The sequence below is a fragment of the Mesoplodon bidens genome (assembly GCF_964165515.1).
Source record: "Mesoplodon bidens genome assembly, contig: HAP1_SCAFFOLD_118, whole genome shotgun sequence".
Lineage (NCBI taxonomy): Eukaryota > Metazoa > Chordata > Mammalia > Artiodactyla > Ziphiidae > Mesoplodon > Mesoplodon bidens.
Genome location: NW_027671260.1, coordinates 1,142,671 through 1,163,953, shown reverse-complemented (window position 1 = coordinate 1,163,953; position 21,283 = coordinate 1,142,671). Strand labels below are relative to the sequence as shown.

Here is a 21,283-nt window from a genome sequence, read left to right as displayed (position 1 = left end):
ATAACCAATAGCTTTTATTAATAATAGCTTATAGTATATGAATAGATAATATTATAACTGCATATATTAGTAGAATATATTAATGACACATTATGTGTAATTACACAAATGCCAGGAAATTTGCTAAGTGCTTTACTGCATTATCCCGTTTCATCTTCACAATAATTCAAAGGGATACTTCCTCATTTCAAAAAATTTAATTTTCTATTGAAGTCTAGTTGATTTACAATGTTGTGTTAGTTTCAGGTGTACAGCAAAGTAATTCAGTTATACATATATATAATATCTATTCTTTTTCAGATTCTTTTCCATCACAGGTTACTGCAAGATATTGAATATAGTTCCCTGTGCTGTACAGTAGGTCTGATAGATGAGGAAACTGAGGCATAGAACGATTAAGTGTGCCCACAGTCAGCCACTTTGACTTGCTTGGCTTGTTCCCAGGTTTGCCTGATTCAAATGACTGTGCCTTTACCCACTTTTCAAATTCCTACCAAACACTTTGGCACTTAAAATACTGAAACACAAGAAGAAAGCAGGAGTAGCTCTATTAATTTCAGGCAGAGCCAACTTCAGAGGAAGGAAAGTTGTCAGGGATAAAGAGAGGCGATACATAGTGATAAAGGGGTCGATTCTCCAAGCAGACATAACAGTCCTTCATTGTATGTACCCAACAATAGAGCATCAACGTATGGAAGGCAAAAACTGATAGAACTGCAAGGAGAAGCAGATGAATCCATCATGGTAGCTGGAGACCTCAACAGCCCTCTGTCAGTGACGGGCAGACCCACCAGGCAGAAAATTAGGAAGAATGAAGTTGAACTGAATAGCACTACCATCATCTGGATCTAACTGGCAACCACACAGCTTCATCCCACAGCAACAAAACACACATCCTTCTCAAGCTCCCATGGAACACTCACCAAGCAGACCACATTCCAGGCCACGAAATATACCTCAACAAATGTAAAAGAATAGAAATTATGCAAAGTACGTTTTCAGAACACAATGGAATTAGGCTAGAAACCAATACCAGAAAGACAGCTGGAAAATCCCCAAATATTTGGAGATTAAACAACACACCTCTAAATAACAGATGGGTCAAGGAGGAAGTCTCATGGGAAATAAAAATTTATCTTGAGCTAAATGAAAATGAAAATACAACCTATGAAAATTTGCAAGATGCAGTGAAAGCAGTGCTTGGAGGGAAGTTTATGGCATTGAAGGCATACATTTGAAAAGATCTAAGCTTCCACCTTATGAAACTAGAGAAAGAAGAGCAATATAAGCTTACCACAAGCAGAAGAAAAGAAGCAATGAATGAAATAAAAAGCAGGAAAACAATAGAGAAGAGTCAGCAAAATAAAGTGCTGTTTGGTCTTTTTTTCGTAAAGATCAATAAAATTGACAAACCTCTAGCAGGATAACCAAGAAAAAAAGAGAGAAGATACAAATTACTCAAATCAGAAATGAAAGCGATGGCATCACTACTGATCTCATGGACACTGAAGGGATAATAAAGGAATATTATGAATAATTCTATGCCCACAGATTTTATAACTTAATGAAGTGGACCATTTCCTTGAAAGACACAATCTACTGAAACTCACACAAGGAGAAATGAATACTCTGAAAAGACTCATATCTAGTAAAGAATTTGAATCAAAAATGAATAACCTTCCAAAATGGAAAGCACCAGGCCTGGATGGGTTCACTGGTCAATTCTATCAAACATTAAGGAAAGAATGATACCAGTTCTTAATAATCTCTTCCAGAAAATAGAAGAAGAGAGAACACTTCCCAGCTCATTCTGTGAGGCCAAACTTATTCTAGTAGCAAAACCAGATAAAGATATTACAAAACAGGAAAATTGCAGACCAATACCTCTCATGAATATAGATGCAAAATCCTCAACAAAATATTAGCAAATTGAATCCAGTGATGTATAAAAAGACTTCTACACCACAGACAAGTGGGATTTATTCCAGGTATGCAAGGCTGGTTCAACATTTGGAAATCAATTAATGTAATCCATCACATCAACAGCGCAGAGAAGAGAAATCGCATTATCATAACAGTAGATGCAAAAAGAGCATTTGACAAAATTAAACACCATCCATGATAAACTGACAAACCACCGAACCACCACAACAACTCTTGGCAAATTAGGGATGGAGGGGAACTTCCTCAACCTGATAAAGTACATCTATAAAAACCCTAAAGCTAACGTCATATTTAATGGTGAGAAACTAGAAACTTTCCAATTAAGATCAGGAATAAGGTGAAGATGTCCCCTTTCACCACTCATTTTCAACATTGTACTGTATGTCCTAGCTAATGCAACAAGGCAAGAAAAGAGAATAAAAGATAGATTGGGAAGGAAAAAGAAATCTTCTTTGGTGAGGTGTTTGTTCAGATCTTTTGCCCATTTTGCAGATGGCATGATTGTCTATGCAGAAAATCCCAAAGAACCGACAAAAAGCCCTCCTGGAACTAATGAGCAATTATAACCAGGTTGCAGGATACATGATTAATATACAAAAGTCAATTGCTTTCCTATATACCAACAATGAACTAGTGGAATATGAAATTAAAAACACAACACCATTTACATTAGCACCAAAAAAAAAAAATGAAGTACTTAGGAATAAATCTAACAAAATACTTAGCTATATGAAGAGGTATATGAAGAAAACTACAAAATGTTGATGAAAGAAATCAAAGTAATCTAAATAAATGAAGAGATATTTCATGTTTATTTGAAATTCCTTAATGATGTATGATGTTTAACATCTTTTCATATGCTTATTTGACATCTGTGGGTTTTCTTTGGTAAGGTGTCTGTTGAGCTCTTTTGCCCATTTTTAAGTTGGGTTGTTTGGTTTCTTATTGTTGACTTTTAAGACTTATTTATATTGTTTATTAATTTATTTTATTGAAATGTAGTCGATTTACAATGTTGTATTAATTTCTGCTGTACAGCAAAGTGATTCAGTTATACATATATATACATTCTTTTTAAAATATTCTTTTCCATTATGGTTTATCACAGGATATTGAATATAGTTCCCTGTGCTGTACAGTAGGACCTTGTTGTTTCTCCATCCTGGAGGTAACAGCTCACATCTGCTAACCTCAACCCCCCACTCCATCTCTCCCTCAACCCCCTCCCCCTTGGCAACCACAGTCTGTTCTCTATATCCATGAAGACTCATTTATTTTGGATACATGCTTACAGCATCTTTATTCATAACTGCCAAAAACTGGAAGCAACCAAGATGTCCTTTAAAAGGTAAATGGATAGACAAATTGTGGTACATCCATACAATGAAATACTAGTGATAAAAGTAAATGAGTTATCAAATAACAAAAAAGACATGGAGGAATCTTAAATGCATATTGCTTAGTGAAAGAACCTAGTCTGAAAAGGTTACATACCGTATGATTCCAACTGTATGAAATTCTGGAAAAAGTAAAACTATAAGGAGAGTAAAAGATCAGTGCTTGCCAGGGGCACAGGGGCTCTGGGGCTCAGGATGAAGACGAGGGGCACAGGGGATTTTACGGCAGTGAAAATATTTTTTTATGATACTGTAATGGTGGATACTTGTCACTATACATTTGTCAAAACGAAAGAACGTACAATGCAAAGAGTGAACCCTAATGTAAACTATGGACTTAGTTAATAATAGCATATCAATATTGGTTCATCAGTTGTAACGAATGTACCGCACTAATGCATGAGGTTAATAATAGGGGAAACTGTGTGTATTGGAGGGTTGGATATATGGGAACTCTCTGTATTCTCTGCTAAAATTCCTGTAAACCTAAAACTGTTCAAAAAAATAAAGTATTAAAAAAATGAAAACACATTAGGTCTTTGGAAAATGTCACCCACATCATCTTCATCACCATTGCCATTGATCTTTGTGTCCTTTGAACCTTTGATAACACAGGAATGAGAGAAATTCTGTCTGTGACATTTTGTTTGTCTCTTGCCAGGCTTCACTGCGTTCAGTTCCTCAAAAACTGTCAGGCCATTATTAAGACATCAAAGCAAGCAGGAAGTTTTCAATGACTCCACAAAGTTGGGTGAGCCTCTACCACATGTTAGGCCAGGAGACAGCTTCCTAGTTCGGCCCTATAATATCACTCGCTCCCTTTACTTGGAAAATTGCTAAGTGCTGCTCCTGGACAGACGCCCTGCTGCTAATACAGACTGAGTCTCTAAGCCCCAGCCTACTGAGCTGTCCCACTATGAGATGAACTGTTATTTATTCATTATTATTTTTGTCATTATCCTTATCCTCCTCTCACATATTTTGAGGGCTTCCTGTGAACTGGGCCCTGCTGAAGCATTTTGTGTGCATTTTTACCATTTAATCTGCATGACGGCCCTAAACAGGGAATCTATTGTTATCTCCACCTTAGAGATGAAGAAGCTGAGACTCAAAAGCTGAAGAGGACAGCATCACCTTGATCCCAAACCCAGACAAGGACACGACAGGACAACCACAGACCAATATCTCTTGTGAACACTGATACCACAGTCCTCAACCAAACAGGAGGAAACCGAATTCAACAGCACGTTAAAAGGATCATACACTATGACCAAGTGGCATTTATTCTTGGAATGCAGACTTGATGGTTCAACATATGAAAATTAATCCACGTAATACATCACATTAACAGAAAGAAGGAAAAAAATGATCATCTCGATGGATGTACAAAAAGCATTTGACAAAATGCAACACTCTTTCATGATAAAAGCACTCAACAAACAGGGAATAGAGAGAAATTACCTCAACATAATAAAGGTCAAATATGAAAGGCCCACAGGTAGCATCATACTCAAAGGTGAAAGACTGAAAGCTTTTCCTCTAATTTCAAGAATAAGATAAGGATACCTGCTTTTGCCACTTCTATTCAACAAAGTACTGGAAGTCCTAGCCAGAGCAATTAGGCAAGAAAAAGAAATAAAGACATCCAAATTCGAAAGGAAGGAGTAAAATTATCTCTGTTCACAGGCAACATGATCTTACATGTACAAAACCCTAAAGAGTCCATGAAAAACCACAACCCTCTTAGAACTAAAAAATACCATTCACTAGCAAAATTGTAGGACACAAAATCAACACACAAACATCAGTTGTGTTTCTATATGCTCACAATGAACAATCTGAAAAGGAAGTTAAGAAAATAATTTCATTTACAATAGCATGAAAATGAATAACATATTTTGGGATAAATTTAACCAAGGTGGTAAAAGATGTGTACACTGAAAACTACAAAGTGCTGCTGAAAGAAATTAAAGACACAAATAAATGGAAAGACACCCTGTATTCGTGGGTTGGAAGACTTAATATTGTGAAGATGTCATTACTACACAGCAGGATCTACAGATTCAAAATCCCAACAGCAGTTTTGGCAGAAATAGAAAAATCCATCCTAAAATTCATATGGAGTCTCAGTGGACCCCAAATAGCCAAAATACTCTTGAGAAAGAAAAGCAAAGTTGGAGGTCTCACACTTCCTGATTTCAAAACTTACTGCATACAAAGGTACAGTAATCAAAACAGTGTGATACTGACATAAGGTCAGGCACATAGGCCAATAGAATAGAATAGAGAGCACAGAAATAAAACTTTGCATATATGGTCCAATGATTTTTGACAAGGGTGCCAAGATTATTCAATGGGGAAAGAACAGTATTTTCAACAAATGATGCTGGGAAAGACTGCAAAAGATTTAAATTGAACTCTTACCTTACACCATGTATAAAAATTAACTCAAAGTGGATCAAAGACTTAAACAGAGTCTAAAACTATAAAACTTTTAGAGGAAAGCACAGGAGGAAAGCTTTATGACATTGGATTTGGCAATGCATTTTTGGATATGATACCAAAAGCATAGGCAGCAAAAGTAAAAATAGATAAATTCAACTATATCAAAAATTAAAACTTCAGTGAATCAAAGGACACAATAAACAGGGTGAAAGGCCATCTAGAGAATGGGAGAAAATAGTTGCAAAACACAAATCTGAAAAAGGGTTAATATGAAGAATATATAGAGAACTATAACTCAACAACAACAACAAAAAAGAACCCCCAAATAACCTGATCAAATATGGGCAAAGAACTGGAATAGACATTTCTCCAAAGAAGATATATAAATGTCCAACAAGCATATAAAAAGATGCTCAACATTACTAGTCATTAGGGAAATTCAAATCAAAACCACAGTGAGATACCACCTCATACCCATTAGGATGGCTACTATCAAAAACAAACAAACAGCAACAGAAAATAACAAGTGTTGGCAAGGATGTAGAGTAGGGGAACACTTATGTACCGCTGAGAATGTAAAATGGTGCAGCTGATATGGAAAACAGTAGAGCGGCTTCTCAAACAATTTAGAATAAAATTATCATATGATCCAGCAAGTCCACTTCTGGATATATACCCCAAAGAATTGAAAGCAGGAACTTAAAGAGTTATTTGTACACTCATGTTTACAGTAGCATTATTCACAATTGCCAAAAGGTGGAAGCCACCCAAGTGCCCACTGACTGATGATTGGATAAGCAAAATGTGGTCCATCCATACAGTGGAATATTATTCAGTGTAGGAGGAAGGAAATTCTGACACATGCTACAACATGGATGAACCGTGAGGACATGATGTGAAATAAGTGTCACAAAAAAGCAAATTTTGTATGATTCCACTATGTGAGGTACATAAAGTAGTCAAGCTCATAGAAACAAAATAGAACGGGGGTTGCCAGGAGCTGGGGAAGGGGAAACGGGGAATTGTTGTTTAATGGGTACAGTTTCAGTTTTGCAAGATGAAAAATTCTGAGGCTGGTTGCACAACAATGTGAATAACTTACAACTACTGATCTGTACACTTAAAAGTGGTTAAGACGGTAAACTTTATAGGTATTTTACCACGATTTAAAAAATGGCTAAGATGAAGGGACTCACTCAACATCAGGATGCTGGCCCAGGGCAATGTCAGGGTTTGAACCCAAGTCTAATTCCAAAACGTGTACCTTTGATTTGTACCCTGTGATTTTCAGAGTAGAGAGTGATTTAATAATGAGAGAGGAGACAGGCAGGACCTAATATACAAAACAAGTGCATTTTTTAAGGCTCCTGCATTGAAAATGTCTTTAAAAAGTATATAGTGAGTCCATAAAATATTGAGACGTTTAAACTTCTATTAACAATGACCATCTGCTCTGATGACCCCTGTGCTTTAAGGAAGCCTCCTCGGGAAGCTGACTTAGTTATGACATTGCCCTGAGGTTCACTGACATTGTCGCTGAGGTTCGACGTGTACCTGGAACCGTCCTTTGGAGCTAGGTTTCAACCTTGCATCACCTGGCACTGGGAAGCCCCATCTCAGACCATAACCTCCCACTCCCGGCCTTCCTTATCCTCTGTCTCATCCTCTCCTTGAGTCACGTAGCCTTTGCTCCCTGTTTGCTCCCTAGGGGTAATGCCCTATGCTCACCCAGCCTGGGCCCTGCTCAAGCTCACCAGCTCCTTCAAGTCCATCCCGGCACCCAAACCCTCCTGCCACCCTCACACTTCTGTCCTGAGGCTGGCCCAGTGCCCTTTGGGCCCCCCAGCCAGCAGGTCCCTGCTCTCAGGCTTTTCATTCTACTTTGACAACAGCCTCCTAGGTCTTCACCTCCTGCACCTGCCTGCATCCTCCGTCTGCTTCTCCCAACCCTCCTCCATCCCTTTACACGGCGCCCTCTGCCCAGCAGGCCCACCTGTGCGGCTACATCCATGGGCTGATGGGCTCCTTGTGTCTGGTTTCTGGTTGGGTTTGGCCAGTGGGGGGGGTTAGAGATCAGAGCAGGGAGGAGAGAGCTTGGGGTACTTACTCCCCTGGCTTCCATTCTCTGGGGCCACACAGCTTCCCTCAGAGGACTCTACCCAGCCCTCGGGGTCTCCGGGTCCCGGGAAATGCCCCTGCCCCTCACCCCTCAGCTCTGGGGGTGGGAACAGTCCTCACTCATACTAGCTCTGGGCCCTGCACTATCCTTTGTGGTTTCTCTGAGCCCTGCCCACTCCCTATGGAGTCCCTTCAGGAAACTCCCCTCCATCACTCCACACCCCTGTGAATGTGCCTTCAGCTCCCTGCCAGGACCTGGACTTCCCAGGCTTGGAGAAGCTCTTAGGTGGGACCTTCAAGGCTTCTCTTAGCTGCCAAGGGCCTCCGGGTGGTCCTGCCTTCATCCCACCCTGGTCTGGTCCCTCTCCTCAACCATCTCCTCTTCTGCATCCTCACCTTGACAGTGTAACTTCCGTCTAACCTGTGAACGTGCTCACCACCCCTCGGCCTGGAAACGCCGCCCCTTCCCCCTTCCTTTCCTTTATTGTCAAATGGCTTCAAGAGGTTCCTCTCCCGCTGGGTCCTCAACCCACTGCCATTGCCCTCGGGGGCCTCCTCGGGCTCTCGGCCTCCCTGTGACATGTGACACAGTTGTCAGAGAGAGGCACGTGGCCTGGTGGTTCAGGGGTTGGGGGAGCAGGGCAACGTGGTGGTTATTAGACTGGGCTCGAGTCCAGCTCTCCTACTTCCTAGCAGGGTGACCTTGGGCAAGTGATACCTCAGCTTCCTCATCTGTAAGGTTACAAAAGGACAGTCTTATAAGCTACTGGTGACGTATAAATGATATAATACATACTAAAGCACTTAGAAGAGAACATAGGGCAAATGGGAAATGTTCTCTATTATGAGCAAGAGGATGGGCTCTGGAGTTAGAAAGCCTTCAGTTCAAGTCCCACCTCTGCTACCTTCCAGCTGTGCAGCCTGGGGCATGGTTCTTTGCTTCTCTTTGATTGCTCCCTGAGCAGCAAAAATGAGTTTGATAAGCTGGGCTTCGTAGAATTGACAAAAGGTACTGCTTGGTGACATGTTCAAAGGAGTGGGATAACATTTTTGAAATTAACTTGTGTGTGTGTGTTTGTGTGTGTGTGTGTGTGTGTGTTTTATCTATTTCTTTTAACCTTTTGTTCCTAGGCTATCCCGTCCCCAGCCCCATCCCCCCACTGCCTCCAGAAAGGGATGTAGTGCAGAAATAGTAAAAAAAAAAAAATGGGGTTTTCAAAAGAATAAGGATATGAGGAAACGGCCAGGCGCTGGTGAGACGACGGGTCTGGGATTGGAAGGAAAGAAGAAGCTTCTCTGCTTCCCCGTCAGCTAGATCCTTCCTCCCCGGTCTCCCCGGGAGAGCCCTGTGGACCGGCAAGGCCTCAGGAGAGGCTGGTCCTGAAATCAGACTGCCCGAGCGTGGTGCCCAGTGCCCCAGCCTCCCTCTGTGACCTCAGGCAGGATACTCAGCCTATCTGTGCCTCAACGCCCTCATCTGTAAAGTGGGGCAAACAACATTAACCTCCTAAGGATGAAATGAGTTAATACACTCGAGAGTGCCCAGAACAGTACCTGGCACAAAGCAAGTTGTCTCTGTGATGAATACCCTCAGCCTGGCAGCAGCTCTCTGGCTCCCTCACCTCTCTGACTGCTTCCAGGTCTCCACGCCGGGCTCCTCTCCCCTCAGATGTCCGTTTCCTCTGCACTCTGTCCATGGGCTGGGGCCACTGTGCCACCCCCTCGATTCGCAGGTGTGTATTTCCAACCCCTGGTTCATCTCCAGGCCCCAAACTGCCTGGCTGCTTCTGGGATGTTGAGGTGCTCACTCAACCAGTCCTGCTTCCTGCCCTCTTGGTAACGGGATTATCACCTGCCAGCTCATCCAGCCATCTTTCTCCATGGCCTGTGGCATTGATCCTACTGATTCTTCCAGAAAGCTCTCAGACCAGTCCCAAAGCAACGGTCCAGTCAGGTGGTAGTATTAATGTGGTGGGCAGAATGGTCTCCCAAAGATGCCCATGCCCTGATCCCCAGAACCTGGGAATATGCTCCATGACGTGGCCAAAGGGACTGTGACGATGTCAAGGTTACTAATCAGTGCTCTTAAAAGAGGGAGACTAAGGACTTCCCTGGTGTTGCAGTGGTTAAGAATCCACCTGCCAATGCAAGAGACACGGGTTCGAGCCCTGGTCCGGGAAGATCCCACATGCCATGGAGCAACGAAGCCCGTGTGCCACAACTACCGAGCCTGCGCTCCAGACCCCACGAGCCACAACTACTGACCCCACGTGCCACAACTACTGAATCCGCGTGCCTAGAGCCCGTGCTCCACAACAAGAGAAGCCACTGCAATGAGAAGCCCGTGCACTGCAACAAAGAGTAACCCTTGCTCGCTGCAACTAGAGAAAGCCTGTGCTCAGCAACGAAGACCAAACCCAGCCAAAAACTTTTTAAAAATTTTTTAAAAAGTGGGAGACTATCCTGGGTTATCCAGGTGGGACTAATTGAACTCCACCAGTCCTTATAAGCAGAGAACTTACTCTGGCTGGATTGGAGAGATAAGTGGTGTTTCTTGCTGGGCCCCCACTTAACAGCCCCAATGCTCCTCTTCCTGGGAAAGCACCAGGTCAACGTTTCCTCTTTACCCAAATCCCCCCCTAGATGGCAACACCTCAGTCTGTTGCATGAATGAGGATCACAAGAACATTCATCTCACATTTCACTGACAACCCCCATTCTCCATTCCACAGGGTGGAATTTCCCTAGCTTACTCAATTATCTTGTTATCTCAGTTAACTGAGAATTTCCAATTTAGATATTAGATGTTCCCAAAGCTAAATTTACACTCAAAAAGTGAAGCTTCTGTTTTTAGAAGCTTGAGTCAGCTCAGTCTGAAACTCAGCCCCACCTCCCCCGTCTAGCTGTGTGATTTGGGCCAGTTCCTTAACCTTTCTGAGTCCCATGTCCATGTCATCAAATGAGGATAATAATGATAATAGTAGTTCTCACCCGCACAGGATTTGTTTTGTGGATATAATTCTATAAATATATATGCAGAACATACATAGATGATGTATAAAGCCATGTGAGATACAGTAAGTAGTCCATAAATGTATGCTGTAGCTGTTTGTATTATGTATGCTATTCAAAAGATTATGATCTTTCTTTCATCTCACATCCATCAGAATGGCTAGTATAAAAAAAAAAAGGGAAATCACAAGTGTTGGTGAGGATGCAGGGAAAGTGGAACCCTTGTGCCCTGTTGTGAGAATGTAACTTGGTGCAGCCACTATGGAAAACAGCATGGCAGTTCCTCAAACAATTAAAAATAAAATTATCATATGATCCAGCAAGTCTACTTTTGGGTATATATCCCAAAGAACTGAAAGCAGGGCCTTGAAGAGATATTTATACACCCATGTTCATAGCATTGTTTGCAACAGCCAAAAGGTGGAAACAACCCAAGTGTCCATCAGTAGATGAATGAATAAACAAAATGTGGTGAATCCACACAATGGAATATTATTCAGCCTTAAAAAAGGAAGGAAGTTCGGACACATGCTACAGCATGGATGAACATGGACATTATACTCAGTGAAAGGATATTATGCTCAGTGAAAGAAGCCAGTCATGAAAAGACAAATACTGTTATGATTCTACTTATATGAGATACCCAGAGTAGCCAAGGTCATAGAGACAGAAAGCAGAACGGTGGTTGCTGGGGCTGGGATGGGGGGACAAGGGGAGTTGTTGTTTCATGGGTGCAGTTTCAGTTCTGCAAGATTCAAAGAGTTCTGGAGATGGATGGGGGTGATGGCTGCACAACAGTGTGAATATATTTAATGCCACTGAACTGCACACTTAATAAAAGTGGTTAAGATGGTAAATTTTATGTTATGCATATCTTACCACAATAAAAAAAAAAAGAAAAATGAGATCACGATCTAGCCCTTTCCTCTGAACTTTTTCCTCTTGGAAGCCCTCCATTTGCTGGTGAGAAACTAGTCCCATCAATTGCTGTGGTGGGTACTGACCAATGAAATCAGCCGCCAGTTCCCAAACAGGGGACAAAACATTCCCTGAGGACTGGTGAGAGCTAACAGGTGAACCACCAGAGCAAGGAGCACTTGGGGAGAAGCCAGGGGTGAGGTGGGGGTGAGGGGGGAGGATGGGAGCACGACCCAGGCAGGAGGACAAGCGCGATGCAGATGGGGAGCCAGCAAGTGCACCCTCCCAGGCCTGTTTCATTCCGTGGATTTCCCCACAGAGAGTCCACCTGTCACCTTCTGTCTCAAAATGCAGGTGTTCGTTTAGAATAACAGAAATGTGAATTAAAATGACACAGGTACCATACTTCACCCCGTAGATCAGTGAAGATCCAATGGGGGGTCAGCACCCTAGGCTGGGGAGGGAGTGGGAGACGGGCGTCCACTGCTGGCAGGACACCACATCCGGAAACCTCTGGTGGGAAATTTGGCCATGCCCATCAGAGCTACAGCTGTGTGTGTCCTTTGACAGAGCAGACATACCTGCATGTCCGTGAAATTATGCAAATAATAGGAGAATCCCAGCAGCCTTGTTTAATAATAATAAACAAGACTATGGTGTAGGCTCTGGTTCTTTTCTGAGAGGCAGCCCAGAACTGGCAGGGGCCAGGAAAAGGGACGAGAGTCATCCGGCTAGATGGGATCTGGGGTGTGTGTATGAGATCAGTCTGGCTTCACGACCCTCAGATCCCACGCTAGAAGGGCTGACACAGGCTGGAGAGATGGCTCCACCCATGAGAAAGGAGATGGCTGGCAGGACACTGATCACCGAGGGTGAGGGGTGGACACCAGCATTTCATCCCCCTGTCATGTCTGTTCTTTCTTTTTCTCTTCCATCTCCACCCTCGTAGCTGCAGCCCTGCGCTGACTTGGGCTGTCCTAGACCTCAGTCTTCTAGGGATCCTGGGACTTCCCCAGGGTGGGACTGGGGGAGTCCCTGAGGAGGGATAGGGTCAGTCAGCCCTTCATTGTTTACCCTTCGCTTCTCTTTTCCTCAAAACAAAGTTTATTGAAAGAATACACACACACACACACACACACACACACAAGCAGGAGCTCTGCTGATCAAGAAGGGAGAGGGAGGGAGCACTGATGGTGGGGTTCTCAAAGTGTGGTCCTGGAGCCAACTCCAGGGGACTCCATTCCCCCCACCTGAACCTAGGGAGCATATAAATGTGAAGATTCCTGGGCCTTACCCCAAACCCACTGGGTCAGAATGCCTAGGAGTTCATGTTGAACAACCACTCTTAAACATACGGAAAATCCAACAACCACTGGCTTTGGTGTTTCTTCATTCTGGAAGAACTGAGTCCCTTTCTCAGCAGAGTTTAAATAACAGCCACATCCAACTCTAAAGATTACACTTTACAAGGCACATCAAATCATATAAATTATAACTTGCAAGGTTTAGCTGTGAAATGAGCAAGGCTGAGGCTTTTGAGCCATGTAAAATGGGAGAGGGGAGATTGTGAATAGAGCTCCTGATGGCTCGCCTGCACACAGCAGCTGGGATGTTCACTGGCAGGTCTCCCCCTTGTTTACAATCCTTCAAGCCTTCTTCCCACTGCTTTTCAGATAAAGATCAAAACCCTTATGGTGACATGAAGTAGGCCGACTTGTCCCTTAGCCCTCCTCCTTCCCACTCTGACTTCTGGACGCCCTGGTTTTCTCTCAGTCCCTTGGGTTCACAATATGCTCTTCCACCCCAGGGCCCCTGCACATGCCATTCCCTTCTCCTATTGTCTAGTTAAGTCCTCCTTGTCTTCCATATTCCTTTCCTTTACAGCCCCAATGTTGGAATGGAATTAGTCACACCTTTGTGGGATCATTTGACTTATTTCTCTCTCTCCTGGCAGCTTCCTGATGGCAGGGACCATGTCCAGTTCTGACATCACTGTACCCCTAGACTTGGCTCGGTGCTGAGGCTCTGGGTAAATACTGTGCAATGAATGAGTGATAGCAACAGTTATCACTGTTGACTATAAACAGTTCTCACTAGCCTGGCTATAAACAGGCTTCCTACTGCCTTAGGGAACCAAACTCCTTACAGGATATAGAAAAAAGTCTGGAGGGTAAAACCCTGCAAATATCAATATTGATTTTTCCCTGAGCCAAATGATTACAAGTGACTTTTATTTTCTTCCTTATATTTTCCTTTCTCCCAATTTTTAAAAACAAGAAGCATGTAACTACCTTCCATTATCGGAAAGAGTAAATGATGTCGAAATACTACGATACCAATAGTCAAAACAACATGTCAGCCTTGCTGATGAGTAGAAATCTTTAGAAGCATGACTGCCTATTCTTTAGGATTGATCCAGGCAAATAAAACAAACAATCCTTTTTATTTGCTAGATGTAACCTCTGGGTAATTGCAAGGATGATTTTTAGTAATATAAATCCCTGACATTTTTTTTTTTTTTTTTTTTTTTTGCAGTACACAGGCCTCTCACTGTTGTGGCCTCTTCCGTTGCGGAGCTCAGGCTCCGGACACGCTGGCTCAGCGGCCATGGCTCACGGGCCCAGCCGCTCCGCGGCATGTGGGATATTCCCAGACCGGGGCACGAACCCGTGTCCCTTGTATCGGCAGGCGGACTCTCAACCACTTCGCCACCAGGGAAGCCTAGTGACGTATTTCTTAAGCTAAGTCCGAGGAGCAGTAAGCAGTCAATTATTTATATACAATGAATGCAACTCAATTTCTGTCTAGTTAATAACTGTCCTCATTAGTTCCCTTTTCCAAATGGCTTATTAATGTCAGTGGATCCTCATCTCAACCCTGTGCACCTCTGAGGATTCTTCTCAGTCTCTGTTTTAGGAGACCATAATAATGATCATTGTGTCATTCACTGAGCACCACATGCCAGGCTCTTTATATGCATTTCTCACTTAATCCTCAGAATAACCCTGTGAGGTAAGAGGTTTACAGACAGGGAAAAGGAGCTCAGAGTGATTAAGTAATTTGGTTGAAGTCACTCAGCCACAAAGTAGCCTAATGAGATTCAAACCCAGCTCTGTCTATCTCCAAAGCCTGTGCTTTTAAAAATTACTACAGTTTTCTAATATCATAGTCAGGTTCAAAACAGAGATCTCTGTCTCTACTTTAGCCAGACAGGAAATAAAACGACCCCAAATCTATGCCTTGTTAGGATAAAGAAGAAACTACAGTTCTTCTTCTCCTGCTTTTTCCTCCCACTTTGCACACTGAACAGATGTTCTTTGTCCTTGAAGGGAGACCATATCATGGAGGAGAATCTCACGGGGAGGTTCATGGAGTTATCTTTAAATCTGTTGCGTTTACAATAAACATTCTCAGAAAACTAGGAATAAAGGGGGAAATTTCTCACTTGGTAAGAACATGTATAAATACCCTACAGCTAACCTCGTACTTAACGGTGAAAGACTGACTTTTTTCCCCTAAGGTCAGGAACAAGCGAATATAAGGATTTATACACTGCTCTTGTTCAGCAGAGTCCTGGAAGTCTTAACCAGGGAAATAAAGCAAGGAAAAGAAGATTCAAGGCATTCAGATCTCCTTTTCTGAAAGAAGAAATAAAATTGTTCTTATTTGCAGATGACATGATTGTTTATGTATAAAATCCCAAGAAATCTACAAAAGCCCTTATATAAGAAAGTGCAGTTAAGGTTCCAAGATACCAAGAAGCATACAAAAATCAACTGTATTTCTATATACTGTCAATGAACATGTGGACACCAAAATTAAAAATATAATACAATTTACAATCACTCAAAAAAAAAAGAGAGATATACTTAAGTGTAAATCTAACAAAACATGTTCAGGACTCGTATGCTGAAAACTACAAAACACTCATGAGAGACACTGAATAAATGGAGAAATATACCATGATCATGAATTGGAAGACAATGTAGGAGTATATCAATTATTCTCACATTGTTATATAGGATTAAACACAATTCCAATCAAAATTACAGCATGATATTTTGTATATACAGACAGGCTTACACTGAAATGTAAATGGAAAGGCAAAGGAACTAGAATAGGTTAAAAAATTGTTTTAAAGAAAAGTGGGAGGAATCACTCTACCTGATTTAAGACTTACATAGCGACAGTAATCAAGGCTATGTCATAATGGTAGATCCATTATGACAAATAGATCCATGAAACATAATAGGGAACTAAGAAGTAGCCCCCATAGAAAGTATGGCCAGATTATTTTTGACAAACTTGCAAAAGCAATTCAATGGAGAAAGGATAGTCTTCTCAACAAATGGTTCTGGAACAACTAAATATCCACATGCAAGAAAAATGAACTTTGACCTAAATCTCACATCATAAACGACAGTGAACCCAAAATGGTTCATAGATTTAAACATAAAACTATAAAACACTTAGAAGAAAACATAAGAGAAAATCCTCAGGGTCAGGGACGTTGTGGCATGTTCTTAGACATGACACTAAAAGCATGATCTATAAAAGAAAAAATAACTACCTGGACTTCATCAAGAGTTAAAGCTTTTGCTCTGTGAAATACTCTGCTAAGAGAATGAGAAGACAAGTTATGGATGGGAGAAAATATTTGCAAACCATCTATCTGACAAGGGACTCATATCTAAAATACATAAAGAATTCTCAAAACTCAATGGTAAAAAACTAAACAATTCCATTAGAGACACTTAAAAGATATGAAGAGATATTTCACTGAAGAGGATATGCAGAAGGCAAACACATACATGAAAAGACATTTAACATCACTATCGATTTGGGAAATGCAACTTAAGACTATGATGAGATACCACTACACACTTACTAAAACAGCTAAAATGAAAAACAGTGTTTATGCTAATTGCTGGTGAGGATGTGTCTCATACATTGCTGATGGAAATGAAAAATGGTACAGCCATGCTGGATAAGTCTGGCAGTTTCTTTACAAACCGAATATATATAAACACATATGTTAATCCATGCAATCATACTCCTGAGCATTTATCACAGAAAAATAAAAACTTATGTTCACACAAAAACCTGTATACAAATGTTTATAGTACATTTATTTGTAATAGCCCCAAATGGAAACAAAATGTCCTTCAAAAAGTGAATGTTTAAACATAGGTGATACGTCCATACCCTGGACTATTACTCAGCAATAAAAGAACAAGCTAATAACCTAAATGGACGTCAAGGGCATTACAATGACTAAAAAAAAAAAAAAAATCAATCGCAAAGGTCATAGATAAATGATGAAAATTATAGAGACGGAGAACAGATTAGTGGTTTTCGGAGTGTGGGGACGATGGTGGGAGGAGGAATTGTGACTATAAAAGGAGCATCACAAGGGACATCTCTGATGATGGAATACTCCTATATCCTGATGGTCACACCCAAATCCACACGTGGTAAAATGGCACAGGACTCCACACATGCTTCGTGCCATTCTCTCTACCATTTGTGCATCTATAATTATTTCAAAATAAAGTTTAAAAAACTCTGTTGAGTGAAGTCTGAGAGTGGTCTGCCTTTCACAGTCCTAAAGGGATTCCATTGCATTTCTCTTTCTGCTTTAATATTTTAATCCCTTTCAAAATTTTAAAAGGCTCAAAGCCACTGTTTTTATAATTCCTTACTTACAATTTCTTCCAACTTCCTTGGCTGTCAATGAGCTGGGACTGTGGACCAAGCCACAGCTAATTCAGAGAATGGAATGAAATGAAGTGAGAGAGCGCTGAGGCCACGCCCAGGGCTTACCCTGATTTACTACTTGGAGGTACGGGGGCGGGGGAGGGCTCTGAGGGGCCCATAGTCTCCAGAAGCTCTGGAAAGGGCGAGAGGCCATTGCTCAAGCTGGGCCCTTCAGGTGGCCGTGGCTGCCAGACGCGGAGCAGGTGAAGGTCAAGCATCAGCTCTATGCCCACCTTCCAAACCGCGCCATCAGGGTGGGACACTGCACACACAGTCAGCAAAGGACACAGGGCCCATCGCACTTTGCACTGTGCTCATTCTTACCACATGTGCCAGGGAGACCCAGCACATGCCGGGATTGGTTATTGGTGGCACACCGAGGAAGGCTGGGACTGTTAGCCAGAGGCTGTGCTTTACAGGAGACTGGAGTCCACAGAACAGTAAGGACTTTTGGTGGTGTGAGGTGTAGGGAGGGTCGGGGACTGGCTAGGAAGAGGTCTTACCTCTAAAACAAGGTCTGAATTTTCATGCCTTCCAATCGTAGTGCTTTTATTCAGGACAAAATAGCCTTCTGCACTCTTTAGATAGGCTTTCATATTCTCTGCTTTCCCTATAAAAGGTTTTCAGAAAACAATTTTGTTAGAAAAATACAGTCCTCTAATTATTCAATGTCATATTTAGAATGAATGGAATACACCATAATGTCCACAGGAGAAGTCAGCAGAGGTAGGAGTGGATAGCTGGATTTAACAATGATCACAATGATAATTCCACACATTTTTAAGACTGTCCTTTTAACAGTGATATCCGGCATAGATGAGCTTGCTTCTGATCACAAGAGGACATCCTTTGTGTAATTCAGAGCACAAACAAGCAATAGCAAAAAAAAAAAAAACAACAAACAAATCTGAATTCCACTGATAACCGCTCTCCACCTCCCATGAAGCTTAGTTTGGGGTTAGTTATCTGACAGAATCAAGTACTCAGTGTTACTAACCCACCACTTACTAGCTCTGTGACTCTGGGTGATTTACTTATTCTCTCTCTATGCCTCTGTTTCCTCATCTGTAAAATGGGGCTAATAATACTCTGTATCCCAAAGAGTTTTTTGAGGATTAAATGTGAAGCATCTAGAATGGTGATTGCTACACTAAATACCCATTTGTCCTACTGTGATTGTGACTGTTATTAATCTTGGGCTTCTGAACTTTGACTCAAGAAACCCCAACTTCTACAGAGCTTCTTAAAGTGTGGAAGAGTCAGTCATCAAGGAAATGGGCATTAGAAGATACTTTCTTTTTAAGTCACCGCATTCCTTCATATATTTAGGTTGAAAAAAAAATGATTTCCAAAGACAAAATATCAAGATTATAGCTTGGCTGTACGGTCAAGACTCTGTACGTATCTTTTCCTGGCATTTTATTAGGAAAATGTCAAACACACAGAAAAGTTGAAAGAAGTGGATGGTGAACTTCTATAGAACCACCACCCAGATTCTACAATCAACATTTTGCTCTATTTGCTTTTTCACATATCTACCCATCTATACATTTTATATTTTAATGCATTTCAAAGTAAATCCTATACATGGTTTTAAAATTTATTTATTAATTTTTGGCTGTGTTGGGTCTTCGTTTCTGCGCGAGGGCTTTCCCTAGTTGTGGCAAGCGGGGGCCACTCTTCATCGCGGTGCGTGGGCCTCTCACTATCGCGGCCTCTCTTGTTGTGGAGCACAGGCTCCAGATGCACAAGCTCAGTAGTTGTGGCTTGCGGGCCTAGTTGCTCCGCGGAACGTGGGATCTTCCCAGACCAGGGCTCGAACCCATGTGCCCTGTATTAGCAGGCAGATTCTCAACCACTGCGCCACTAGGGAAGCCCTATACATGTTTTTTATTATTTATTTATTTATTTATTTATTTATTTATTTATTTTTAATTTTTTTTTTTTTTGCGTTACGCGGGCCTCTCACTGTTGTGGCCTCTCCCGTTGCGGAGCACAGGCTCCGGACGCACAGGCTCAGAGGCCATGGCTCACGGGCCCAGCTGCTCCGCAGCATGTGGGATCCTCCAAGACCGGGGCACGAACCCGTGTCCCCTGCATTGGCAGGCAGACTCTCAACCACTGTGCCACCAGGGAAGCCCATATATACATGTTTTTTAAAACATAAAAATTTCAGTGACTTCAGCTGGTTCCAAGATGTTGATGATAATTCACATGATATTTGAATTCTGATCCATCTCAGTGCCATGTCAAAGATAGCCTCTTTTCTTTTTTTTCCTTTTTTTTTTTTTCTTTGGCTCTGTTGGGTCTTCATTGCTGCATGCGGGCTTCCTCTAGTTGTGGCGAGCGGAGGCTACTCTTCCTCACAGTGCGCAGGCTTCTCATTGTGGTGGCTTCTCCTGTTGTGGAGCATGGGCTCTAGGTGTGCAGGCTTCAGTAGTTGAAGCACGTGGGCTCAGTAGTTGCGGCACTAGGGCCCTAGTTGTGGCTCGCTGGCTCTAGAGTGCAGGCTCAGTAGTTGTGGTGCACTGGCTTAGTTGCTCCGAGGCATGTGGGATCTTCCTGGACCAGGGCTCGAACCCGTGTCCCCTGCATTGGCAGGCGTATTCTTAACTGCTGAGTCACCAGGAAAGTCCCCAAAGTCTCTTTTCAACTGAAAGGTCACTGAAGTGTGAAGTTGTTAGACTGTGGATAAAAACAAAAATCATCTAGGTCTGACCGTAGAGGGTCTCCGGTCTGGCTCTGCTTTCCATCAACATCTCCATCATCATTCCATCACTGAATCCCTACTAAGTGCCAGGCACTGGGCTATCCTTTTACACACATGGCCTCTTTTCATCCTCAGAACCACCTTGCGAGGCAGGTGTCAGTATTGTCCCGCTTTACAAATGAGGAAACTGAGACTCAGAGAAGTTAAGGTCACACAATAGTAAGTGTGTGACAACTCTGAGCCTTTGCATGTAACCAGTGTACAAACCTCCATTGCTGCTGGTGGGGCAGAGTAGGGGTGGGGGAATTGCACTGTCTGCTGACACTTGGCACATGTAGTAAAAGAAAGTCCTTGAAACCAGCATTCTATCCTCTGAAAGGAAGACGAGACCCTACCTGGGGGTAAGAGAACTAAAAATAAGCAGGATAGTTTATATTTGTAAACTTTGAGGCCTGTGGATGTCCCACAAATATTGATGCTTTCAGATAATGAGAAATACATTTGATTAAGTTCGCTGTCATGTATACAGGGGAAAAGACATTTCCTCTTCCCAAAGAACCATGCTCTGCTGCCTTCAGTTATTAATCTTCAATTGCAGAGGACCATGTTAGCACGCAACACATTCAAGTCTAATTAAGCTAAAATGGAAACTTCCAAGAAATGTCTCTTCTGCAGGAAAACCACAGGAAACGCCACTAATCTAAAACTTAAACTTGGATCATGCACATATTTGTTTTTTAGCTCTCACCCCAGACGTCCCCAAGGCTGGGGTCTTCTCTCTGCTCAGACGTCCCCCCTCGGGGCAACTACCTGACCACTCTGGCTAAAGCCACCCTCAGTCATGTTATTCCCCTGCTAGTTTTCCCCTGCTGTGTTTCCTTCCTTGTACTTATCATTCTCTGACATGTTCTTGTTCCTTTCTTTAGTTATGCTTGCTGTTGGTTTGTCTTTCACTAACATATATGTTCCTGGAAAACCAGGA

The 21,283-nt window shown here is 42.3% G+C and overlaps 1 protein-coding gene across 1 annotated transcript in view; it reads right to left on the bottom strand.

The window, feature by feature from the left end:
• The window catches only part of LOC308611654 (forkhead-associated domain-containing protein 1-like), a 93,251-nt gene extending 74,733 nt beyond the window's left edge, over positions 1-18,518 (bottom strand). The window contains exon 1 of the mRNA XM_081260357.1: positions 18,095-18,518. Within this exon, the coding sequence (XP_081116483.1) occupies positions 18,095-18,187 (93 nt within the window). The 5' untranslated portion in view covers positions 18,188-18,518. The remainder of the gene's footprint in view (positions 1-18,094) is intronic.
• Positions 18,519-21,283: the final 2,765 nt, after the last annotated feature.